Source organism: Falco punctatus, assembly GCF_963210335.1.
Source record: "Falco punctatus genome assembly, chromosome: 6".
Lineage (NCBI taxonomy): Eukaryota > Metazoa > Chordata > Aves > Falconiformes > Falconidae > Falco > Falco punctatus.
The window spans coordinates 57,631,903-57,658,655 of NC_137585.1; the positions used below are offsets into that span (position 1 = coordinate 57,631,903).

At 40.3% G+C, this 26,753-nt stretch overlaps 2 protein-coding genes across 12 annotated transcripts in view; both read right to left on the bottom strand.

Annotated features, from left to right (window-relative positions):
• The window catches only part of PTPRB (protein tyrosine phosphatase receptor type B), a 78,645-nt gene extending 68,919 nt beyond the window's left edge, over positions 1-9,726 (bottom strand). For all 3 annotated transcript variants that reach the window (XM_080392675.1, XM_080392674.1, XM_080392673.1), the window contains exons 1-2: positions 9,570-9,726; positions 7,881-8,273 (exon numbers count right to left, since the gene is read on the bottom strand). In XM_080392675.1, the coding sequence (XP_080248801.1) occupies positions 7,881-8,273; positions 9,570-9,624 (448 nt within the window). In that variant the 5' untranslated portion in view covers positions 9,625-9,726. The remainder of the gene's footprint in view (positions 1-7,880; positions 8,274-9,569) is intronic.
• A 1,750-nt stretch (positions 9,727-11,476) lies between these two features.
• PTPRR (protein tyrosine phosphatase receptor type R) overlaps positions 11,477-26,753 on the bottom strand; it is a 147,232-nt gene continuing 131,955 nt past the window's right edge. For all 9 annotated transcript variants that reach the window (XM_080392677.1, XM_080392678.1, XM_080392685.1 and 6 more), the window contains 4 exons: positions 22,962-23,072; positions 21,624-21,781; positions 18,064-18,177; positions 11,477-11,615 (listed from right to left, as the gene is read on the bottom strand). In XM_080392677.1, the coding sequence (XP_080248803.1) occupies positions 11,522-11,615; positions 18,064-18,177; positions 21,624-21,781; positions 22,962-23,072 (477 nt within the window). In that variant the 3' untranslated portion in view covers positions 11,477-11,521. The remainder of the gene's footprint in view (positions 11,616-18,063; positions 18,178-21,623; positions 21,782-22,961; positions 23,073-26,753) is intronic.

The window sequence follows — 26,753 nt, forward strand, 5'->3', positions numbered from 1 at the left end:
TTGCAATTAGAGTGCAGGAAAGATTTTACTACACATTTTTCCTCCACATTTTCATGGCTCTTCCTCCCCATTGGTATGTATTTAATATCCTTTCTTTGTGGCTGTGAGGGCAGGGTTCAAGCTGTGGTGGCCTCTACATCTGGTAGCATCACATTTCAGCTAAGTGATTGGAATTACTCACTGGCCCCTTCTCCTCACAAAAAGCTGTCCTGCCACTGCTGTAGCACAGCTAGTGTGCATTGGCTCAATGCCCAAGACACTTTGTCTGTCCTTGAACTGGTGTCTCCAGCATGACAGAACCTTGTTTTGCTGCTGAGCCACTGGGCTGGTTGCCATTTATAACAATTTTAGTTCACAAACCCTCCAAAAAAAATGTAATGACTGGGTTAAATTGCAGCAGAAGCTTCCAAACGTAATTACTTGGTGTGCAATTATGATATCTTAGCAGGCCAATGTGTGGTTACCTCTTACCAAAGGATCAGTGGGTCAGCTTCCATGAAGTCAATGTGATAGTTTTTTTCTGTATATGTGTAAATATATATGTTAACATGTTTATATAAAGAAACTTGCAGCACTTTCATTTGCATTCAGAAATTGAAGTGAGATTGTAAGCCCTCGTAATAGACACCTTCATGCAAGTGTTTTCCTGTGCTTGACAGCACAGTATGTTCAACTGGTACACAGTTTTGGATCCTCCTGAAAAGGATTAGTTTGCTGGAATGGGTTGATAACCAGATTAAATATTTCCCCTCCTTTTATCTAACTGTGCTTCTCTGGGAATAAAAATCTCCAAGTCTCCATTTAATTACAACAAATGTTGATCAAATATTTTTTTCCAAATCAAGGCACTGAGAACAATACTACAGATCTAATTCTGCTCTCTCTTATACCCACACAAAGGGTTTCATTGAACCCTCAGGTCTGGTCCAACACTGCATGATCATCCTCACGCTGCTGCATTTGCAGAATCCTCTACAGAGTGCCTATGGTGTAGAGTCTGCTCTGGTCCTACATCACATATCTTCATGGCCCTCACCAAAAGGACAGGGAAAAGTCTGGCAGGAGCAGCCCTGTGCTCAAGCTGTCATCAGCTGCCACAACAAAACCATTAGCTGACACAAGTCCTGACTTGGTCTACATTCCGTATCAGTCATTGTTTCTGGAGACCTCCTATTAATCAGGGATCTTTGAAAGCCTGCAGTAGGCAACTAGAAATGCTAGCCCTAAAGACCTGGAAAGAATTAGGCCTGCTGGCTCTGTGCCTCTCAGATATCTCCAAGTTCAGAAGGGAGTAGGACTTATTGATAGAAAGATGTCTAAAAAAAAGTGTATCTGAGTGATCAACAGCCACTTAGAAAAAAAAAGGCCACTCAGCTGGGTTACTAAATATAGGTTTACACACCCAACTTAAAAACACATTAAAAAAAATATCTTGGCTTAATTTACAGACAAATAGCAGCAATTCCAACAGGAAGATGTTTGCGTTCCAGTACAATTGTGCTTTAGGAAAGCTGCTGCTCCATAAAAGGGAAGCTGGTGCTGCCAGTGACATTTATGGGACACAGCAGCCAGAGGATAACCGGCATTCCTAGTGCAGGAGCCAAAGGGAGAGCTCGACCCTCCTGGAAGTGAAATGTTTGGTCCTCAGAAATGTTCCAACATCCTGAGGAGGTACCATGAACAAGCACTTGGTCACTATACAACCTGATTCCTTGTTAGGCTCAGGGCTACCCTGGGTTTCCAGCTGAAAGATCTTTCCCAGCAAAGACTAACAGTCTGTTATCTGTAACCTGTGGATGGAAATGGCTTCTGCATAGCACGGTGCCATCCTGAAACTTCAGATATACATCCCAGCACTTTCCATGTGTCCAACATCAGACTGACTAATAGGGTTCATATCTTCCCTCACTTCAAGAATTATATTATTTTTCTAAGGAAAACCACTAGGGTCCTAGCATAAGGACCCTCACAGCCCTTCTTCAATAGGAGGCACTTATAAAAGAAAACTGCATATTTATAAGACCCAAGCAAACATATTTCTACACAAACGCAACTTGAGTTACAAATTTTTAAACTAGAAAAAACTCACCTCCCATCTGGACATCAGTAAAGTACACAGAATTCTCAACAGTAGGGTCTTTCAGAAGTGTTTAGCATTGTTCTAGCAGTCTCTTTGGAAATCAGTCATAAAACTGTTCATGGGAACAGAGCTCCAGCACTGACACTGACTAGTGGCTGAATGATATACAGTGTGTGAACATACCATTGTAATCATCAGTAGCACACCCAGGAGAAATTATGACATTCTGACTAAGCGCATATTTCATCCATGGGGTGTACTGCAGACTGCCTCCATCTGTACAGCAGCAGGCCGCTTGCAAACAAAGGAAATCTATACGTTTTACATGTATGATGAGCACGAGCGCTGATTAGTTGTCAAGTACTGAGAACCCGACAGTGGTGTCTCCAGACTCAGACGAGTGAGCATGGTGCAGCTTTCTGAAATCTGCCTACCCTAAGTATGGTTTCACAAAACTAAGGCTGAACTGCTAGTGAAACATAAATGAATCAGATCTCTACTGTACAAGAAAAAAATAGTCTGTGAGACTGCATCTAACTTGCTGACAGCAAGACTTGAAGCCAGAAGGGGTTGTTTTAAGATCTCTGTATGTGCAGGACAAAATGAATTATCCTTTCAGTTGTCTAATTACTTGTAAATAGACTGCAAAAAAAAAGACTCTTTAAAAAACATACTTCAGATTTCTCTTATACGTAGGAGTGTGACAGAAGAACAAAATCCACTAAATGTCCATCCTTTCCCATTCAGTGTAGACCTTTTAAAAACTGCAAAGTCTATGTTACTTGAAAAAAATTTACCTTTATCTGAAATGTTGTAAAGTTAGCAATGTTTACATCTCATGTCAGAGTGGTCAAATGTCTCCAAACTCCACTCTCATCCTGAGCTGCTATTTTACTTGATTGTTTTTGAAATGCTGAAGTAGCCACTTAAAAGCTCTTTCATCACTGGTGGTAGCAGAACATCCCAGATAACTATGGTCATAATACCTTAGCTCTATCAGCCTTATTTCTGGCACTCTGGATAGTCCCAGCTCACTCTGAAGTGGATTTTTGGTCACAGAAATGTATCTAGACTCCATTAACTCCATGGATGGAGCTCTGCTGAAGAAAGCTTAGAAAGGTAGCTACTATGAAGACACCTAGGACATGGTTCAGTTGCCTAAATATAGTTGCCTGGTGCAATCTGAGCTGCCCTAGGGCATCTGAGACATCTGCTCAGGGCTCTTATAGCACCTATGGGAGACCTGTCCCTTTCTGAGTAGGCAATCAGAGGTCAGGTGGGATATCCTGGAGCATCTCAAATGATTGAAAGCACCTACATTGAGACAACTGAAATAAGCCCTTCCATCAGACACATACATTTAGACACCTAGAGGCTGAAACCCACTCCAGCTACTACACAGAGTTCCACACAAAGTAAAGGGAGATAACATCATCATGAAAATTACCAGTATAATTTTCTGAAACTGGCATTTTTGTTAGCACTTGCAGCAGAAGATGAAATAGTAAAGCAGGACTTGCCATCCTCCTGGTTGCTCTGGGAAGCTGTTTGTATCGTTCCATTTTTTCCCTATGAAAGTAGCTGAGCTGATTTTGTTCTATACTGTCTGTGCTGTGGCTCACTGAGACTGAAAACTTATGAAAACCCAAAACCTAGGCTGAGCTGCAGATCTCTCCCTTTCTTTTTACAAAATGTAAAAACACATTTGTCTTTGAGCTTCTCCCAGTATACTGTTGGATTGTGTACAAGGTCTTGTAATTATGTCCAAGGATCTGACATTGATTCCTTGCTTTTTCCAGGTGGAGCTGAGCAAAAGTGGTCAACCACGTATTGCTTTGAACAAAGAAAGAAGATTCAAGTAATTTTTGGTATTTCACAGGTTCACATCCATGTTAGCAAACTCTTGTACTTACAAAATCCTATAAAATAATAATGCAGGGAGAAAAACATGGGTTTGAGTGAATGTTTTTTTAGGAAGAAATTTTGAGTCAGCTTGAAGGTTGAATGAAAATATTGTTTCTCACTGTTATAATTTATCCTGGAGAAATCTGTAAAGGTTACAGACACAACAATCCAAGCTGTTGTGAACCTATAGGTGGATTGTTGCAGGTATTACAAACACTAAAGGTGTGAAAAAATTAAAGCCCAAAGATATTAACATGATCACAAAAATGGGTAAGAGTTGTTGCATTTTCTGTGCTTCTGCCGCCTTTCTTTGGTGGTGGCCTGCTTTCCCAAGAGTGCCAAGAAGATACATGTGTCTTCCCTTACCAAGTTCTGCAGTTGCTGCTGTTGCTCCAGTGGTTCAGAGCGTGCTCTGAGTGTGCACTGCTCTGGTCTCTTCTACCCTCCATCTCATCCACTGAAGCATCAGCAGTGTGATGTGAACTCAATAAACTCAGGTTCTGATATGAAGCAGGCAAACTGAAAAGGGGTTAAAGGGAAGAGAAAAGCCCACATGAAACAGAAGATACAGGGTGAGAAACTGGGGCAAAAAAGGAGGAAGGACTGTGGTGGTAACAGTTTGAACATCAGATGGCACGTTGGGCTTTGGCTCATACGTAGTGTCCAATATTTTGTCTATTTTAGACTGCAAACAAAACAAGAGATAGGAAGACGCTGTATTCAGTATTGAATTCCTTGTCCAACTTGCTTTGTATCTTTGTAGATCCCATTATGGTTCTTAAGTTCTTGGCACATAACAGTAAGTAATAAAACCATTATCCTCCACAAAACTCTTTTGAATGGAGCTTTGTCTTGATATCCACAGTTCTAGAGCTTTGCAGCTACAATTCCTTCAGGAGATGCCCCTACTATGTATGATATGGTAGAAGAGAAATTCAATGCAGAGCGTCATATTACAAAACAGTTAATGTCACCTTCTGCATCCAGACGGCTCTACAGGCTGTGTGACAGTCTCTAGATCTCAGTGAATAACTGCAGCTTACAGCCTGGACTTGTGTCTCCCTATTTGAAGTCATTCTCCACTTAGTGAATAATTTTTGGTCTGTAGTGGTTTTGAGGTTTGTTGGTAATATTTGAGGTGCCACATAGCGTTGCTAATTTTATTGAAACTAAGCTACCCAGAACGAAAGAAGCTTGTAAGAACTGCTTACACAAAGCAGAAGTGGCATGGGTGTTAGTGTGTCAGCATTAGTGGTGCTCTGGGTGCTATCCAGACGTACAAGAGGAGATGGGGTTTGTTACACAATTATTTACATGCAACAATTTTTGCTCTTCTCAGTCATCCTGCCTTCTACTCCTTCATCTCCGCCATGTTTTCCTCCTCCTTGTTTCCATTCCTGTCCCTTTTGGATCCTGGGGTTAGAGAAGCTCTGATCCCAACAGCCGGCTAGTGAAAAGAAGGCCTTGGCCCTACAGAGTATTCCTCGCTCTGCCCAGAATCTCCTTATGAATTTGGTGAGAACTGAAGTATCACCACCTCAAGGGAGACTGATACCTCGTGGAGCTTCTTCACATTAGCTGTTTCAGCCAGAGACCACATTCAACCACGTGTTTGCCTGAGAAGGATTGTCTGTTGTTAAAGTCATCTCTGGCTGAACAGAGATGGGATACATATTTAAACTGATCCTGATTCCCACATAAAGTCAGGTCAGGATTGTAGCAAAAAATGCATATTCAAACACATCTCAGATGGCTGATTTGAAATCCAAATCCAAGCTCAAACTTTCCTCACTCTCAGAAAAGTCATGCTTGGCATTTGAGTTAGGTCCAGAATAAAAGGTAGTTGCAGCTGTTGGGTTTGGAGCTTGTACTATATCTAGGCTGATAAGATGTTTGGGATGCAATTCAGTGAGTTATTCCTTTGCCAAAATAAAACTGCTTTTATGAGTACTGTGAAAACAAAGGGTAAATTATATCAAAATATGGTGTTAGGCAGGAGTAGAAAAACTTACAGCTGTTGCAGCTCCAAAGACTTTGCTCAGTTTTTACTATCTTAGCTAAATATAGACTGAATATGTTATTCTAGGCTGATCCACTGCTGCTTTCACAGAAAGTAGACAGATGCTCTTGGAAGACTAATTTTACACATTCAACAATGAAAATTTTGACACGTATATGGATGTCAAGACCAGCACTGTGGGCATTAGATTTTGTTCTTGTACTAGTTATTATTATTTTTAGAAAAATCACTCTCTTTGCACTACTTAAACTCTTTATGAGTTTCTCATATACCTGGAATTCTTAGTTACATATTGAGGATCATAATGTACATTGATTTCTCAGCAGAGCTTCCCAGAGTTGTCAAAAAAGAGATAACTGACACAGTGAGACCCTTAAAGGGGACTTACAGACCTGTCTATGTAGAGAATTTCACAAAATTAAGGTAAATTCATTACAGGACTGAGCACAGCAAATAGATGAGAAGGTGCTTTACGACCCCACGACAATTGTCTTAGTACTCATTGGTCTTAAATTGCTTCTGCTTTGAAGATGGTTAAGAAAAGGATGTAAAGTTACTTTCAACTCTGTTAGACCACACTTCATCCAGTTATCTAAAGAAAATAACAATGCCTGCATACCTCATCTTAGCTTTTCATGGTGTCTTTGAATAGGCAAGCCATACTCACCCTATGCACAGGTCTTCAAATAATTTTCCCTTTTTAATCTCTAAAGTATATGGGAGGGCTGGAATGGCATCTTAGCCAGTTTTCCATTCTCTGATTCTGCAAGCTGTCCTTTCAGACCTCCACTCAGGTGAGTAGTCCTGCTGCTGTGAGTAGAGTTCTGCACATGCAAATTTGCTGAAAAAATTGGTACCCTGCCTTACAATGAATGGGAGGTTAGAAAGGTTAGAAAGAACAAGGATTTGTTTTAAACATTCAGAAAACTTGGTCATATGCAAAAATATTGGGTCATAAACCACTTTTTAAAATCCTGTGAAGACAAGAATAAATGTGTGTTCCCCAATCAAAGGCTCAACTCTGCAGGCTGTTCTTATTTATCATGAAGAACTGCTTAATAGTGCACAACAACGTCAACAGGATTGTCAGGAAGGACTGACAACAAGACATCAAGGAAAGCGTTATTAAGCAGTATTCAAAGTGTTATTAAGCACTATTCAAACCATTCTGCCTTCCCTTTTGCTATGGATATGGAAACATATAACCACACAGGTATAGCAACACATCTGTAAGTCTGTGCACAGACCCATGCATCTCAAAGTGCTACCTCAAGAATTTCTGAGATTTTTGATTCAGTTCATTATTTTCAGGATTTTGAGTGTTCTCATATATATTGCAACTAGCAAAGTGACACTGTGTAAACACGTGAACGTGTAACCCATGTCTGTTCTAATCATGCATTTGGGTTAATCAGAGAAATAATTGTGCATATGTTTGATTTTCAGATGTCTTCTTGCTCTTGACAGATTGAATCTGGACTTGTATGATAAAATGAATGGGGAGGACGAGGACTTATACATCCATATTTTTTTAAAGTACTAGGAATTAGCACCCACAATTCTGTTTAAAAGTGAAAAAGGAAATGACACAAGAATAGAAAGATGAGCTTAACATAAGCACTTTGATCCAAAGACTGGGAGTAGAGAAAAGGAGAGACATCCTGGAAATATAAAACGGCTTAAAAAACCCACCAGTTGTGAGAAAGACAGCAGTCATCTTAGCTGTTCTTTTTATAGTTCTCTCAACTCTTTTCAACTATTAAAAATGTTTTTCTCTATGAATAAAATATCATCATTTTTAACATTTGAGTTAGCACAGAAGAGACGTTTTTGTTACCAGAACTTTCAGGGTACTTCCTTGAAGGAGTAGCTCACCTTGCTTTGAGCACAGATTTACATAAACAGGTTTTCCCGTCTCGCTGGCTTCTAGCTGCATCCATGTGTGAAGGTATTTCTTACTCTGCTTGGCCATTACCTTCTGACCTTGCTTTGTGAGAAAGAGAGAGCTGTTGGCCACCTTCAGGAGCCCATCCTCCTCCTGGCAAGTCCACCTGACTGCCTGGGAACAGTCAACAATGATGCTGCGAGACGACAGGGCAGAGCGTGTGGAGATGCTCAGGCACTGGGCAGATTTCACATGGAGGAGCCTGTCATCTGCCATCCACTGCCACCTCTGGTTGAGGCTGGTCATATTGCACTTTTCCATAATGACTCCTCTCTTTTCTGAAAGACATTGCTGTTTCTGGACATGGATAATCAGAAACCCTTCTGGAAGAAGAAAATTCCAGAAAAATACAACAGATTACACATGGTTATTTAACAAAAAGCAAATTCTTAATGATTTAAAATACATTACTGAATAAATCTCTCTTCCCACTTTCTATGTGTTGAACTTTTAATGAACTTTACGTATGTTGAACCTACCTTAAAAAAACCCAGACGCACAACCCACATGATGCAAGTGCTGGTAAATGTAAAGATCGAGAATGAAAAAAGCAAACTATTGTAACAAAGGTTACCTTGACCTTCATTATATACAAAAATGAAGAAAAAGTTAAACTGGATATAAAAAAATCCTTGGACTATTAACTTTAAATACCAGTTCTAAATACCCAACTTCCTCTGCTTAAAAGCATACAGAGATCTACACAAACCCTCAGTCTGCTTCTCAGTTTTACAACACAGTCTTTTCACAATATAATTTACTGCCTGTGAATTGTTTTGGTAAAACTCATGGCATTTCTGAAGAAAACATATAAGAGGGCATTCCCAAATCTGTGTGCCTCTCAGTGCCTGTGCCGTTACAGGAATGGAGGCTCTTTACTGATAGGAAGTACATCTATTTTACTGGATTTACTCCAATGTCTCTAGCTGTTAGTTTTGTAATCATCCTAATTCATACTGGATTAGCAATTTGTGCTACCACACTTAAAGAGCAACACCAAACACTTAAATGAAGAGAACTACAATGCATTCATCAAAAAAGCTCAAAGTTACCAGTGCAAAATCTGTTATTTGTTACAGAACACAAAACTGGTGATTTCAAATGCAGCCTCCCTGCCACAACTTGTTTAGGTTTTTTCCTTTTTTTTTAACTTTCAGTTACTCAAACATTTCTAGCCTCATTAGTTACAAAGTGCTAAATCTAATGTGTATTTATTTCCCTTGGTTGAGGTTTGTCATCCCCCTGTTTTTACAGACCTGCGTATTTTCTGACTAAGCATCACAGAAATCTCCTAGCTCTGGAAGTTTCACAAAGGAGGAATAAAAAAAGAGGAATCTCCCTCTCAAAGAGACTGTCCCAAAGCTCAGCTCCTGGGTTGTCTAGCAGGAGATCTTCTTAAAAAAAGAAGAGGTATCTCCAACATAGAAGGAGACAGTTTATTTTCCTTTAGAAAGAAATCTAAACAGAACAGGCTATGTTGGCCCTGCCCCCCATTCCTCTTGTATGAACCCCCGGCGAAGAAATGACTTGGGTTTTGTAAGTCACCAGCTGTGCCGGAGGGCTCTGCTCGGTGGCAGAAAGAGCAATACAGTGGAGGTGAAGTGGGGAGAGACACTTACCTGAGAATGTCAAGGCAAGACAGGTAGAAACCAGGACGTGAAATAAAGAGTCCATTTTCCCTCTAGCAACTCCCCATGCTTCTCTTAAAAAAACCACCTCAGATAAGTGAAGCGAAGGCTAGGAAGGAAATGTGCCTTCACAGGGGGAAAAAGTCAGTGACGAGCACTTCCTTCTATTCAATTGTTTTTGGGAATTTTACACCACTTTGTCCTTTCATATGATTCTTCAGAGTTTACTAGTTGCTTTATTTAGGAAAAGTACAAGCAAGAGAGAGAGAGAGGTTTTCAAACACCTGGTAAACTAAAAGAGATGATATTGAATCTCTTTAGACTGAAAGAAAAGGGATTATACTTTTGTGTAGTTTGCTGTCTGTGAAATACTACAAATCTGCAGGTGATCTGGATGGTGCTGACTAAGTACACACTGTGTTATCCAGGGAACACACATTTTTTTGTAACTATACATAATCAAGCAAAATCTCAATATTGATACTTCTAACTCCACAAGTTCTAAAAGCCTAGTGTAGGGGGGCGGGGGGTGGGGGTGGGGAAGGGGAAGAGGAGGAGGGAAAGCTCTGAGGTCTGCACTGGGTCTTACACAAACGCCCCTTGAGGGATCAAGTGATGCTGGCTTTGCCTTCCGATCAGGTGATCTTCCTTGCTCCATGTCAGTGGGAAATTGGCTGGGTCCTCTGGATTGGTTCTCCAGTGGTCTGAAGCCATGGTGGAGGCTAACCAAATTGTTCTGGGCTGTGCCTGTTTATGGGGGTACAAGAGTGTGTGGTGCATTAACTGCTCTAGGCAAGAATAGAGACTTCAGCAAATATTTTATATCAAGTGTAATTTATTAGCAGTATGAAGCAAAGTCAACATCACTGCATTAAAAACTCATTATACCCTGTAAACAGACCTCCCAGTGCCGTAGGTCATAATGCCAACTTTGCATTTCTCTTAAAAACAAACTCTTACTGAACAGTAAAGGAAACAGTCATAGCAGCATTTTCTTTCTTGTATAACCTGTTGTGGAACAGTCCATATCACTAAAGGCATCTATCTCTTACTGAAAGGGATAGAGCAGATAAACAACATAAGCAAAAAATTCCGTATTAATAAAAGACAGACAAATATTTAAAATCCTTACCATTCAATATATGCTACAAAGTTCCTTTTAAAAGTAAAATGACTTACACAATTTACAAATACACTGGATTTGGGTCTGTAGCAGAAGCATGTTCTAAGACAATTAACAGTATAGAGTAAATACATACACACTGAATAACAGACATTGTGCTCTGCAACTGCTCTGTAAGACCTACAGTAAATACACATTTAATAGTTAATAGTATGAAGAACATATATTTCCATATAAAATATTAACTGCTTTTGAATATTTTCAAAAACAACTTTTAATTTTTTTATTATCTCATCTTCTTTTTTCTTAATTCATAATTGAACACTTGCAATTTTAGCAGCAAGAATATTATGTGGCCAAGAAACAAGCTCACCACATAATCAGTAATAGCACTTTACAGTACAGTTGACAGTCCATTCACAAGACAGTTTGCAAACGTTAAAGCATTTATACACTTGATAAACATTTCTTCTGTAGAAGTTCCAATGTCCATCTGACTGCAGCAGTAGCACATACATACATTCCATATGGCAGATACCAGTATTACAGAATTAAACCCACCTTTAGATATATACGCGAAATCCATGTGTAGTTTCAGTACGGTACCTTCTTTATAAATCGTTTTTGGGAAGCTCACAGTACATTCATATATAGTAAGGGTCCAGCAATCTCTATAACTTTGCCAAACAGCCCACAGTCCTTTCAGAAGTTGGCCTCAAAGCCACTCTTCCCACTGCAGTAAACTCCTTGAAGAAGCTGCTGGTAGGTAATGAAACAAATTACCTCAAGAGACTGACATTCGGTTTTACCTTCCTCGGCTTCACTGGACAGCTTCTGCAGAAAGTCTGCTTTCATACAGACTCAGTGCATGGTGCACAAATTCATATTGTTCACTGGTCTGAACCATTCCACCCCTGAAAAGGAAACCCATTGGAATGAGAACTTATTTCTTAAGAATGCAACAACCTCCAGCCCCTGCCAACCCCATGACCACCAGATAATACAAGCCTTTCTCTCAAATTTTGACTTAGAGTTTGCTTGAGTAAGTGGGAGATTTGCCTGAGCAGAAGTACTTTCTTGATAACTTATGCCATCCAGCACATGCCCAGCATGATTCCTGATTCTGTCAGGGAAGGGACTAGACAGGAAAACACCTGGCATCTACATTGTTAAAACCTACATTTCAAATTCAACCCATTCAAAGAGAATTTTGCTCAGTCACTTAGGCAAGGAAGGCCAGATACACGGACACAGCAATAGTACTGATGAAGCCAGGGAGTAGTCAGAATCTGGCCTTTCATTTTTGTCCTTTACTAAAACTGTAACCTCTGGTGACCCTCAGATTGCCTGTGCAGAGAACACCTCTTCCTGTCCTCTTTCTAACGCCTACAATGCATCCTGTCTGAACAGCAGCCACCTAAGACATTTTACAGCAGTGACTCATTTCAGCACCAACAAGACAAAAGAGTTTAACTTGACCATAAAAAGGACTAGTTACAGCCAGCCTGGATTAGACGCCTGCATTTAATACATTCACCTGATAACAATCCCTTTTTCAGGTCTAAGTATGAGGATCAAGTCCCACATCTCCAAAGCCAATTGCACGGTAGTGGGAAGGGGATGATGTCCCACAGGAGGCAGATAAGAGTGGTTCCATTATTTAGTAAGACTGATATTATTCCATTCTCACATTAAACTGACCCTCTTTCTGACAGCACTAAGGTCTTCCAGGTCTCACTTCTCATGGAGTAAAGCCTCAAGTTTACTTAATTCCACTTCTATTTTCTCATCTGCCAGGGTACTCAAAGCTACCAACTCTGCCTCTAGAACCAAACCGCCAGTTCATCCTCAGCATATCCTGGAACAGCTAGTTACCTCTGGGGCGATGAAAGACTAAATGACCTTAGCAGGAAGGAAGACATTAAGATGTGTATTGTATTTGGCTTCAGCTAGATCTTCATTGAAACAATCAAGTTTGTGAGGGATTTGGATCCAGAGCCATGTCGAAGCCAGGCATCTTACAGGAGAAGATCTGAGAAACCCTCATGTGATCCCTTCAGACAGCCTAGCAACAAAAAGGTCTACTGATATACAAAGCTATACAAAAAATAGTAAAACTGCCTCAACGAATATTGTCCTTTAGTTTTAGAAAATATTATCTACAGCCACAAGGTGCTTTTATTTTCTTCAGTGCTACTGGATGGTGAAATGGCTGTAGCAGGAAAAACACAGAATAACACCTACTTCTTTAAGCAAGCAGCTAGCTGTCTGCGCTCCTCCAGTGAGCTCAAGCCACTGTAGAACACTTTTTACTCAGCTGCAGGTCTACTATGATATGCTATACCTAGGGGTTAAATCACGGACCCTTAAATGGTCCCTGCCAGTGCAAAAAGCAGCAGCCTTTTAGCTTTGCCAACAAAGACATCCACAAATTCATAACTCTTGGCTGCCTGCTGCCTTCAGCTGCTCTCCTCTGTGCCTGTCCCCTGCCTGGAGATCCAGTGAGAGTCTAAAGGTGATGGGAGGGCTTTGCTGTGGTCCTCTGTGCTGCCTAGCCTCCTTCTTTCCTCCTCTCTGCTTGCATCCTGCCCTGCCCACGCAACCCCTTTCCAGCCAGCTTCCTTCCCTGTCTCCCCCATCAATGTTCCCCCAAGATGTTCTCTAAGGGAGTGGGTTTCCCAGGTTAGATTCATTGTGTGGAAGGGGTGAAAGAAAAGAACACGTCCAGGGAGAAGGACTTGGCAGGAAGGGCAGGTTAAAACAGGTTTGGCTGCACTAAGCTGTTTCTGTGAGTGATCCTTGCTCCTCCCTTTTCAGTGCTGAAGTAACATCAAAAATCCTCAAGAAGGCATATATAAGACTGCTGGGACAGAACCCAGCACTACCATATTTGCCTTGTGTCAGCAAGCACAGCTGGGATGTTATGATGCTTCTGAACTCTGTATGGGCAAACCCATGCACATTTCTGTCAGCCTAGGGGCACCTGAGTCCTATACAGAGGTTCAGACAACTTGGCCTTGTCGGTTAGGACCATACCATCATAGAATGGTTTGGGTTGGAAGGGACTTTTGATCTAGTCCAACCCCCCTGCCACGGGCAGAGACATCTTTCACTAGATCAGGTCGCTCAAAGCCCCATCCAGCCTGGCCTGGAACACTTCCAGGGATGGGGCAGCCACAGCTTCTCTGGGCAACCTGTTTCAGTGTCTCACCACCCTCACAGTAAAGCATTTTTTCCTTGCATCTAATCTAAATCTACTGTTTTTTAGTTTAAAACCATTACCACTTTTGTCACTACAGGCCCTGGTAAAAGGGCTTTGTCCGTCTTTCTTATAAGCCCCTTTATATATTGAAAGGCTGCAGAAAACAGTCCCTGGAGCCTTCTCTCCTCCAGGCAGAACAAGCCCAGCTCTCTGACTGCCTTCATAGGAGAGGTGTTCCAGCCCTCTGACCATTTTCATGGCCTTCCTCTGGACCCGCTCTAGCTGTTCCATGTCTTTTTTGGACTGGGGACCCCAGGGCTGGATGTAACACTCCAGGCAGGGTCTCACAAGAGCAGAGTAGAGGGGCACAACTACCTCCCTTGACCTGCTGGCCACATTCTTCTTGTGCAGTCCAGGATACAAGGGGTTTTCTGGGCTGCAAGCTCATTGTTGAGTTGCTGGCTCATGTCCAGTTTTTAAGCTACCAATACCCTCAAGTCCTTCTCCTCTTTGTTCTTGTGCAAGGCTCACATTTAATAGTAAGGAATTATCTGTGACCCTAAGACATCAGTTTGTGCAAAAGGCTGTGTGGAAGAGCGTTTCAGAAGGAAATCTGCTCAAGGAGGGAGGCTTCCTCTCCCGTGTCCCTAGTGCCCAAAAGGGATGTACCCACAGCTACAGCACCTCTGGGCGTGCAGCCTTCATCCTCCGCTAGCCCGCACTGCCAGCGCCTCTGTGAGCTGCTGGGCTCTTTGCTTCTTTGGGACTTTCTGGGGTGACGCTCAGAAAAAACTGCACCTGGTATCCTGAGGGCTTGGGGACAGTGACCAGCTCTGCCTGGCCAGCCATGGGGGAGGGCTGGGTCGTTTACCCTGCCCTCTGGCTTGCTGCTAGTGCAGCTGCATGCAGTCTGCTCCAGAATGAATGTGATGCAGGGGTTGGGATTTTTTATTTTTTTTTAACCTGAGGTGATTAGTCAAAACACTTGAACAATGAATTGACGCACACTGGAAACTCTTTTCATCCTGTCTGAGGAGCCAAGAGCAAAGTTATTGGACGTCATTCCAAGAATGTGCCTTTAAGGTTAAGAATGCGCAAAGTTTCTCAATATCACAGAAAGTCTTGAAGATGCCTCACATCAAATATTTCCTGTTTCTGTTGCAAAACAAAAAATGAACAGGGGGGAAAAATAAGCTGAGCAGACCTGTGGGTCTGTCTTTCTACGAATCCACACAGAGTGTGGCTGTATTTCCATCCTGGGTCAAGATTTTGAGTGGGTGGTCCATTTCCTCATATTAGCTCAATACAGATGATTACTGCCAGATCCATTCACCCCTTAATTTACACTGAACAGCTGAGAAGAAAGCGGCACCTGTACGTACTTTACCTAGGAACAGTTCTCTCCTGCCTCATTCCCTGTTGGAGCTCTATTTTAGACTTGGTTTCCAGAGGGGGTACATAGGCAGTTAATTGAACTATTTTTAAGCTTAACTTTTTGCCACAATCTGCAGTTTGCCTGGATGCTTGTTTGGATCTCACTGAGTGTGCTGGGCAATGAGAATGTTTTGGTACATTCCTACAGCATCACTGTGAGTCCCTCAAGCGCAGCTCTTTTATCCTGTTGCTTGATTCACTTCGGGAGAGAAGTGGCCACGGACCCATGTGACAAAAAGTTCACACACAAGTGGATACCATGGAGTGTGTTCATTCCATCAGTAGGTCTGTGCCTGGATGGTGCAGCTCTGAGCATGAGCAAGCCTGGCTGGGAACCCAGGAGAGATGAGGCATCAGGGAAGAAATATTCAGTGTACACCTTAGGCAGGTTTCTGGCTCCCAGGTGGTCAGAAAAGACCATCCTTTTCTGCTGAACTCTCTTGTTTTCTGTTTTGTGAGGGCAATTTGATGCACAAAGAATAAATTGGAACTCAGCTGCTAGCCACCATCATAAGGGAGACAGCCTCATCACTGTCCTGCTCTGCTCCTGGCTGTAGCCCATTGCTAACGTTGGCCACGCTGGTAACTGAAGTGCAACACAGCTATGTCCAGAGGCAGCTCTTGCAGCCAAGCCTAGTGAAATGTTAAGTTCATTTTGCCAACTTCATACCACACGTAATGACCATATCTCACAGACCACCTGCCAATAAACACCATGTCAGGACTGCGTCAGCAGGGGAAGCTGGTGTCATTGAGCTTTGTCCCTGTAACAGTGATACTTGGCCAATTTATGGACCCACAGTCTGGCTGGGCTAGCTGTGGCTACTCTAGTCTTAGGGGCTGCTAAGTTTTGTTAGCAATCCTTGTTATAAACTGACTGCCAGGTGAGTGAAGGCCATTCTACCATATGGCCAGCTGGAAAAAAGAGAAGTAAAAGAGGTTTTGGTTTCTGAGTTTTGCCCAGAAAAATGTCTTTAAAAATTAAAACACATATAAAAAGATATACTTTTTGTCTCCAGCAATGCCTGATAATATGAAGAGCTGAGGCACCTTAAGCAAGATCTCTGGAGTCTATTTATATAATCTGAATCTCAAAAAATACAAAATGTGCAAATCACAAGATTTAACAATTCTTATAATGAGCTTTGTGTCACTGAGATTGCTGGTTTGAATGTTTATATTTGGGTCAGATTTCCACTCTCTTTCCAAGTTTATCTGGGCTACTAATACATATAAGAAATTTCATTAGTCAGATACACTCAATGAAATTGTGTTATCAATTAAATGCTGAAAATTTAGATTATTTTTTTCTGTGGCTGACATAATGACATAAAAAATGATGTAGCTGAGACCTCAGTTTGCTTCCACTTCTCTAGGATGGATTGTAAAAGCAATAAAAAGTTATCTTATAATAGAAATATTAAAATGCGGGAGAACACTACAAACCTTCAATAAGATGAACAGATAATCAGAATGGAGTGTTGGAAATTTGGAATTGATAATTTAAAACAGAGAGCATTTTTCCCTCAGCTCTTCCATCTTTTTTGTTGCTGAGATTTTTAGGTCAGTAACTCCCCCTGGAGAATTTTACACTCCAAGTGACTCATGTTGCCCTGTAAGGATCACATTACAATCTCTAGTATGATGAAAGCACTGAGAAGAAGGCAGAGGAGATGATCCATAAACATGGTCAAATATATGGATTCTGGTCCTTCTGCAATTTGTGGTTCCAGTACCTTTCAGAGCTCTTCAGAACAAAAAAATCCCGTACTGTCCCTTTGACCTAAGCTCTTTTTCAGCATTTGCACCCTTGTGGGTTGTTTCCATTTAAAGAAGAAATGCATGCCAGAAGCAGGTAAAATACTTGCATGGATATTATATGACCTGGTATCTACAGCAGGAGAGGAAAAAGACTTCTCTATTCTTGGTGCAACCCTGTTTACTTTATAGAAAATCCTGTTTTCCCAAGCAGACTAAGGAAAGAAAAGTACAACCAAACCAACAGTTCCATTGTGCACAATACCCACATCCTCCTTTCCAACACAAATCTCTCTTCAGCCATGGTTTCACAAAACAAAGCGGTTTGCAACAATGCTGGCTTACAGTGTTCCTGCTCCCAAGCTGTGAATTCAATCAGGGAATTGATCTGACTTCAGAAAATTCTGCAACAAATGCTTTGCTATTTTGTTAAGCTGGGTAAGTTTGCCAGCCCAATTCAAAAGGACCCCCAGCACTGCTGAGAGAATAGCAACAGCACCAGATCTGGAGCTCTCCGCTGTCCAAAGAAACTACACACTGAGTGAGCCTGGATGTCCCTGTCAATCCAGGCTCAAAGACAATCCCTTGCTTCCAGATTGCCCCATGTCTCCTGTATTCCAGTGGGATGCTGCAGACAGCAAAAAGCTCCAGGAGGGGAAAAGAGGAGTGCCAAGTGCCCTGCAACTGCAGGGTTGCCATCTCAGGAGAATTTCATTCAGTGGTGTCTCACAGAAAACAATACTCCTTATTTAGGATCTAAATACAAATGTCACCTTTAATATTGGGCTAACGCTGTCATAAAAGTCAACAAAAGTGATGGCAGCCATTTCATGTAATGCAACATTCAACTGTGAAAAGGTTTTCAGAATCATTACTGAATTATCACTGAGCATTATTGAATCATTTCAGTAATGATTTGAGAATAATTTCAGAATCATTGACTGATTTATGGTTCTTTTGGAACTCACCGATCCACTCGTAGCTGGCAGACAATACTCAATGCATCTACAACTCCCTCTTCCTTCAACTGCTGACAACCAATGGTTGTGGCAATAAAACATCCAGTTCTTCCTATACCAGCACTGAAAAGAAGGCAAAATTTAATAGGGGAATAGAGTCCACAGATCAAAGGAGTTAAATAGAAAACACTAAATATATTTGAAAACACTAAAAATACAAAACAAGGAATTGCTAGAACCCACAGTTCCTGGGCGCGTGGCTAGCAGGGGTAACCTCTCAGCTCACTTTCTTAGAGAAAAGTGAAAGGGTGCACTGTTCCAGCAGTCCAGTTCATGTGGGTAGTTTATGAGGCTTACATGTTTCCAGTTTGCACACAAGTGTGTGGTACAAAACCCGATCTCCATTAGCACCACCAAGTCCAAATGTACTCTGGCGCAGTCCAAGCAAATGATGGAGATATGCCCTGAGGGGGGGGAAAAGTCCACCCAAAGGCAAAATCAGCGGGGCTTTATGTTTGAAGCCCCCAAAGTATACAGGAGTTTGTTCTGCTAACTGTAACTCTAACAGTGAAGGTAAAAAGGACACAGGACCATGCTGATGAAGTTAGCTCCCTCTCCTGTGACTCTGCAGGAGGGAGAAGGATTTGGTGCTGTAACTCTCCAGGTTTTCTTGATGCCTGCTTGGAAACAGCCATTTTGGCATTATTTTTACTCTGTGGCCTCCAACACTTTTGAGAGTCTCTGCCCCACTCTGTTTCTTGCTTAAGTAATGTGGAATTCAGTGCAGCTCATCCCTGTCACGCCACATGGCAGGAAAATGTGAGGAAAATAGTTAAAACATAGTCAGAGGTCAAGAGCTCCATGCCTGGCTTTATAATAAATACTTAACCATTGGGTGCCTTACTTCTTTATCTCTGCAATGGGTATGAATGCTACCTGCCTAATATGAGTCCTGCAAGAGTTATTTAAATTAATGCCAGGAAGAATACATTGAGTGTCTCAGATGGAAGCTTCATATATCTGAGTGCAAATTGTTACCAGGAGTATGTGCATTTGCTGTAGCTGAAACAAATCGCAATCTACTCAGCACAGGATGAAAGATAGGAGTGCTCTAGAGATTCAAGAGCCCTCCCATCTGGAAACGAAAACTTCCAAGAGGACTCAGAAATAGTAAATATATGAGGATAGTCTAAGCTAGCCATGAGGGGATGGTAAGATGTAAAACTGGCAGTGTAAGAAAGGATCGAGTGAAATGAGATCCTGAGTTGACAGCCTGTCTCTTTGGACATCGATATCTATGGGGAAAATGTACCCAAAAGGTGAAGGCCATAGTTTATAAAGAGGGATTTCGAGAAAGCAATCTAATGCATACTCCCATTCTCTTCCTCAAGTATTTTGAAATCCTTGAAAGCAGGGCTAACACGTTTAAACAATTCAGATGCAATTAAGTTAGCTATAATGAAGGGTTCTTTTTTTCTCTTTTTTTTTTTTTTTTTTTTTTTTTTTTTGGGTGGATTAAGTGTTCTTGGACAAGTTCTTAATATATATTAAACAAACACTAGGGGTTTCTAATGTATTTTCTTCCTCAGCTCGGGCGTGCCAGTCCTATCTTACTACATAGCTTTATTTCAGACAGTGCAAGATAAAAATGACATTGTTCTTCACTTGCCTGACACTTCTTTCCTGGTATATCCAAAAAATACAGAGAGCTACCTAATTTGAAGTATATTCAAGCACCAAAACATGGTATCACAGGATGGCTGGGGTTGTAGGTGACCTCTGGAGATCATCTAGGCCAGTCCCCTGCTAAAGCAGTTTCACCTACAGCAGGTTGCACAGGATAATGTCTAGGCAGGTTTTGAATGTATAAAGGTTAGGAAGAAATTAAAACTTTTTTTTTTTTCCCTTTGGAAATCTGTGTTCTTGGGGTGTGTGTGATCAGATCTGCTGATTTCAAGGACCAAAACAAATGTTTATTCTTTTTCCTATTCTTTTGCAGAATACGAACTACTTTGCTAAAAACAAGTCAAATCCTTCTTATACCCTGAATGGGCTCATCACTGAGTGTGTAAGACAGCACTCTAGGCCGATAGGTTACAAGAAGTCACATAGAAAACCCTTTGTTTTTTGCACTAGTGCCATAATTCCCAATATTCTGAAGCATTTCTGCTTCAGATTGAAGATCATTTTTTGAGCGTGCACTGTAATTGTCCCCCTGGAAGTAACTGAGAATTGTGCAGTTCTATCTGAGGTCTAAGTTTAAAAGTACACGCACAGGCTCTATAAGACCTGGATGACCTCAACTGCAACTCAGATTAAAAGGGAAGATATCTGACTAAAAATGGAGCATGAGTGAGTTTACCCATTTTGTAGACCATAGTGAAGTAAGTGTATAGATAGCTGAGTTGTCACTGAAGAACTATTAATTTTAATCACAACTGAGGTGATATCTAGGTCTTTAATCATGAATAAATTCCTGCTCATGATTACAGACCTTACTGTCATATCACTCATCTCAGAAAGACACCTTGTTCTTCTGAAGACCTTCGTTACTGAAGATCTTTACTAGAAGAACTTTCAATAGCCATCTACAGATTTGTGGATTGTTTAGGGAAAGTACAATTCCTGATAAAAATAGGTGCATAGAATTTGGGGAAGTTCCTTATTCACCACATTCTGGTTTTGAAAAATGATAAGTGGTCCAAATCTGGCTTCCATTTCCCTAAATCTCCTAAGTATGGAGTTGAAAATGAGTGGATAAAAGTGAAAAGTTTTGTTTTGATGTACTTCTAGGGGGAAAAAGAAAAAGGTACTATCCCAACTGTAAGAGCTATATTGTCACACATACTAGACAAAACAAGTAAGGAAACGCTGATTTAATATTTTTTTTCCTGTTTTGCTTCATCTCCTTCTTTCCACCAATATAACAAATCCAATACTACTTCCTACTACTTAAATTGTTACATGGGGCCATGAATAAACATAAAGCAATAAAATGGAATTCAATTAGAACTACTAGAGGACATTCTCTGGTTCATTACAATTTGTGTGAATAACACTCTGCTCTTGAGTACTGAATAACACTCTGCTCTTGAGTATCAAACCAACTGCCTTCATGAAAGTGTTCACAAATTTTGTACTAATCTGTTTGGGTCTCCAAATTTGGACCTGTTGCCTGCTGTTAAAATTTGACTTGCTTTACAACATTTTAGCCAACCAGTGACAGGGCATCACATCTTACTTAGGTATGTAATTTTGCAACAAGACTAAAAAGAAAGAAAATAATGAATAAGAAACAGAAGCAAAATAATTTTTCCAGCTGGTCTTTCAAAGAAAGAGTTCATTAGCAGAAATGGAGAACAGTTCAGAAATGATTTGCTAGCAACAAAGGAATTCTCTCCAAAATGCAAATCCTCAAATAAGAACTGAAAAAGCCAGTTAACATGAAGTGGATCTAGGATATTTTACTCTTCCCCAAAATGTGCTCTTTGTTTAGAAGGAGGACTGTTTGATGTGATTTGGTGTAGCCTTGCCTTGGGCAGTCATTTAAGAGAAGGATTGCCAATTACCTGCAGTGCACAATGACAGGTCCTCTGCCTGGTGATTCCACCCTGTCCTCTTCTACATCCAGCATGAGCTGCAGCAGAGGCTGAGCACTGTCAGGGGTTTTGTGGTCTGGCCAGGATGTGTACCAGTAGTGCTTCACACTCCGGGACTGACCCCCTTGCTGAAAATAACATGAAGTTTTTATATGCACACTTGTGGTGAACAATTCTTTTTATTTCTCTCAATGTTATGGTAAAAAGGCAGTAAAAACATTAAGAGAGATTTAACAGTTTGTTGGTTTTTTTATTACACTCTGAGGTTGCAATTGCACGGAACAGGTGTGTTTCCAGGGACCCATTTGTAAGATGGGTTTGTGCACCTAAAAACTTAGCTGTTTTTCCAGCTGTGTAAGTTCTGCTCTGTCCATCTGACTACTGACTTGCTGACTGTGTTGTCAACTGGGAATTGTTGAAGGTCTCTGTTAGATCAGCAATAAGATCTAGATAGATTATCTTGATCTGGGCTTCTGAATCTCTAAAGTATTACATATATTTCTGCTGCCTTTTAAGGACATTGTCATAAGGGTCTGATACCAAAATTACAAGAATATTTAAGTTAAAGGTGCAAAAGAACTGCCCTTGTAGATTAATCGAACATTCCAGTTTGTCCAGTTATTCTTTCCAACAGAGGCTGCTACCACTTACTTCAACAAGCAAAGGGGCTAAATATGGCTGGAGTAATTTGTGTTGGTAGGTGTGACTTCTTCCCACTTCCCACTGCCTGGGCTGAAACACCAAAAAAATTTTCCCAATTCATTATTTATTGTAATGCCCTGTCAAGAGCAGCAGATCAATCCAATAGCATGTAAGCATAATATAGGGAGTAACTCAGAAGAGGAGCATCTGTCTTTGCACAGTTAATGCTTCATCAGAACCAGGAAAGCATGAAGCTTTCCTTATATACTTCTTATATTTTTAGCTTCTCAAATGGGCGACAGATGCACTCAGCAAACAACATTAGCAGCATATCTTTTTCAGAATGATGCTACGCTAGTTCTTTCATTAACTAAAATCTTTCATTAACTAATTGGCAATGCTAAAGAGGCCTCAAAGCAAATGTAATTCAAGAGAGTGAAACTTGCACTCTTTTTGAAGCCTTTTTTATTGCCAGAGTGATACAAAGCAGCAATAAGATAAGTGTTCCAGCACTTTGGTCTCAATCATACCTTGCAGCTGTGAGCTTCATAGCTCAGTTACTCCTCTTGTAAAAAATTATGCCCTTTAAAGAAAACTCCTTTAACTTCATTTAACATTAAAAAAAGAAAACATTAGGAACAATGCTTCTCAGATGCACATTATTACCTTTATTGTAAGCTGACGGACAGTATAGTTCTTGCATTCTTGCACACCGTTAACAAGGACTTCAACCTTCCCATAGATTCCTCTTTTTTCTGGCCAATAAAGCACACATTTCTGGAAAGCAAGCATCAGTGTTGTCAACAAACTGGATCCTGGAGCCATATTAATCTCTAATGTTTACAGAGAATGTATTTGTCTGGAAAGTTCAGATGAATACAACTGGGGTGTTACTCCTGCCGGAAGCATTCCTAAATAAGATATTAAAGGGTTCTTGATGAATGACTTAGGCCTGAATTTCAGAATCTTGAGTTTTTTAAATAGGGATCTCTGTCACTGAACATTTTGAACAGATGTTTTTATTCTTAAAAGCTCAATGAACTTCAGTTAAAGGAATTATTTTCCACATTCAAAATCAAAGATCTTTTTTTTCTAGAACACTCTTTAATTCATAGAATTAAATTAATAAAGTTTACTCTTTCCAAATGAGATTTTCTTCTGAGCAAGAGATTAGGAATTTGTCCTCTTCTTACATGACTTTTTATCTTCTTTAACTCTCCTGAGCCCTGATACAACAAAGCATGTAAATGTGCCCTTAGATCTTACCAAATTCGGTGGAACTTAACATGCATGTTAAAGTATTTTGCAGAATCTGAGTTGTCTACTATATAACTTACTAGAAATGAATGTTAATAAAATGCATCACTCTTGCTAAGAGCTACACAAAACTATATACTGAATTCTTAATGAATCAGTAGTATTTTACTATTTCAGCAATGTATCTGACAAGCATCTACTATAAAGTAGATGAAGAAATAATATTTACAATATGAATACTTTTATTTTTCCCCTGCAATAATTTGCTTATCTTCAAGTCAACTGCAATTTTATATTCATTTCCATTAAAGTATCTCTATAGTCCACCTGAAAGCAAACATCCCTGTTATATAAATACTTCTCTAAAAATAGATACTTATTACCTTAAGAATGTAAGGTGTTTGAAAGCAACATTTTCTGAAATAATGCTGGCCAATCTGACTTGTTCATTAAATAAAAAAACCACCCCCATCCCCCAACAATTAAAGAAAACCTTCTTTTTATATCTAATGCACAGGTAAAAACAACACCGAGAACAGACGTTCCTATAATAATAGGAACCTCAGGAAGAACTTGTTTGTATTTCCTCACAAACTTTTGCTGAAGAAACTGATATACATTTAGACAGTAGCCTACATTATGCACCAATACAAAACAAGTCCTTTAACATAATTGCCATAAAGCATAACTCCCAGTAAATCCTGCTACGAATGATCCAGAAAAAATTATCAGTGAGATGCAAGGCTTTACCACCAGGTGTGATCTTTAAACTTCTATCCTACTTGATAACCCAATAGCTGATTGAACTGAATCATCTCTGTTGTAGAAATACTTTTCTAAAAATAGATGCTCATTACCTTAATAGTGTAAGGTGTGTGAAAGCCACATTTTCTGAAATAATGCTGGCCAATCTGACTGGTTTCATTCAAATCCTGTCTTTTGCAGAATTACTCGAACATCCTAAATTTGCTGTCTCCCCGAAGACATCAAGAATGGCAATAAAATACTCAGAAATTTGTACGAAAAAAAGTATTCACAAGTTGTACAGTCCCCCCATGTGACACATACAGCTACTATCATCTGCCAGATTTGCAATTCATGCCCCTCCCTGGGACTGTAGTTCTCAGTGCTAATATGGGAAAAAGAAAAGTTTAAATACACAATTGTACCCTGACAATCAACAATAGTTGAGTCAACCCCTGAGACTTCTTGATAAATGTGAGCATGCGACCTCACTACAAAGCCTGCAGGCACTCCAGAAGAGTGTTTTTCTTGACTCTTTCCCAGAACTGGAATTGGCAACTTGCGCTGGATGGACAATGAAATGGGGCTGTTCATTAAAATAACTTTCATTTAACAGTCTGTCTACATTTAGTGAGATACAATGGATTATTTTTAACACAGTCTCTGTGCATCTTTTAAAAATACCATTTGTTACTGCTTTAAAAAATAGCCTTGAAGATAGAGCTGAGATCAGCTGGTTCATGCACTTCTAAGAAGACAGATATGTGGAGGAATTAATATGCTTTTGAAAGTTAATTGTAAAAGAGGGATAAAGATGGGAGGGATAAAGATATCAGGCATACAGAAAATAGTATAGAAAATCCCAGGAACATCAGCTAAAAAAGTAAATTGCCTCAAGCTATTACTTGAACCTGAAAGAAAATTCCACTATTTTCAAGTAGGTATAATTTGAACCTCTTCAAAAGACAAACACAGTGGTTGAGAAGGCTGCTTTCCAGCTTTGTATCTCTAATCAGTAAAAGCTTATTGCATATAGCATATATCAGAAAAAAGGAAGAATTCACTTGTTCTTATCATCACATAGTCCTCCACCTCTAATCTGTGCTGGTCTTGATTCTGTTCGTTGCTGTTCTTTCAGCCCACAAAATTTCCTTTCACCATATTCATCTATTACAGCATTTTCTAAATAGGTCACATAAACCAAACCAAAAAAAAATAATAATACTTGCACGGCTTCCGAAAGTCTGGGAGTCTTCTTACGTTCACGTGGAAATTCTCATCTTCCTGCCATCTTTCAAATCCCCCCTTGGATTTATTTCCATTGGTTAGCTTTTTGCTAATAAATGGTAATTTATTTCTGATCTGGTGCCTGAATTTTTTTCTTTTTTTTTTTCTTTTTTTTTTTTTTTTTTTAAAACCAACCAACATTCCCAGACCTGAACAGGAAGTTTACACAAGAAACAGTATCTTGCTTGACTTTTAATTGATTTCAGCCTTTGTCTTTCCCTCTGACAGGGCTGCAGGCTTAGACTCCCTCCATCCCCTGTCCTGTCTTATTGCACACCTCTTCCCATGCCCACTGGGTACCAGGGTTCAAGGGATCTCTCCATCTCTCCTGAGGGGGATCTCTGTAAGTGAGTACGATCTGGCCCTGCCTCAGACTGGGGCTGGCACCTGCTATTTGCTGTGGTTGGCCTGTGCTCCTGCTCCTCTGCTGTTTGCTGTGTGTTGGCTTTAACTTGCCAGAAGTGCTCCTGTTGCAGCCTGTTCCCCGGTTGTGCTAACGGAGGAAGGCTCTCCCAGCTGAAGTGTTATTTACCTGCTTTACTTTCCCTGGATTTGGACCCTTGGATTGGTTTAACAACCCTCAAGTATTAGTGGAGTCGCTTTACTTCAGCTCCACTTGTTCATTTTTCCATATAGCTATGTCAACAAATTTACACATTAAATGTCCCAATAACCAGGCCAACACACAACAGTAATGAAAAATTACAACAAGGCTTCAGTTCCAGAATCCCATTTTACTCCTGGCCTCTATTTACAGTTACTACTAGCTCAAGCATGAGAGGTATACTTTAAAAGGATTTCCCTTCATATGCTAAAATTCTCAGTTAGGACCAAATCTCAAGTTTTCCCAAAATCTAAGACATATCTATGATGCCAATACTCAACTGATAAGTAATTTTCAAAGAGGCTTATGTGAATTCTGTAAAAGGCAGGATTTTCAAATTCCAAAATGTATTTTGCTATGCGTAGATAAGTGTGCCTATAGACCAAGTGAAGGAAAAAATGTTACATGAAAAAAACAGTGAGTTAACAAGACTGTCCTAGATAATTGCTGACAGCAAGATTTACATTATCTGAGTTAAATAAACATGCACTGTTTAGTGCATATGTCAGTACTAGTCCTTTCTTCTTGCAGAATGCTGCACAGTATTCTTTATGCTTCTCATAATT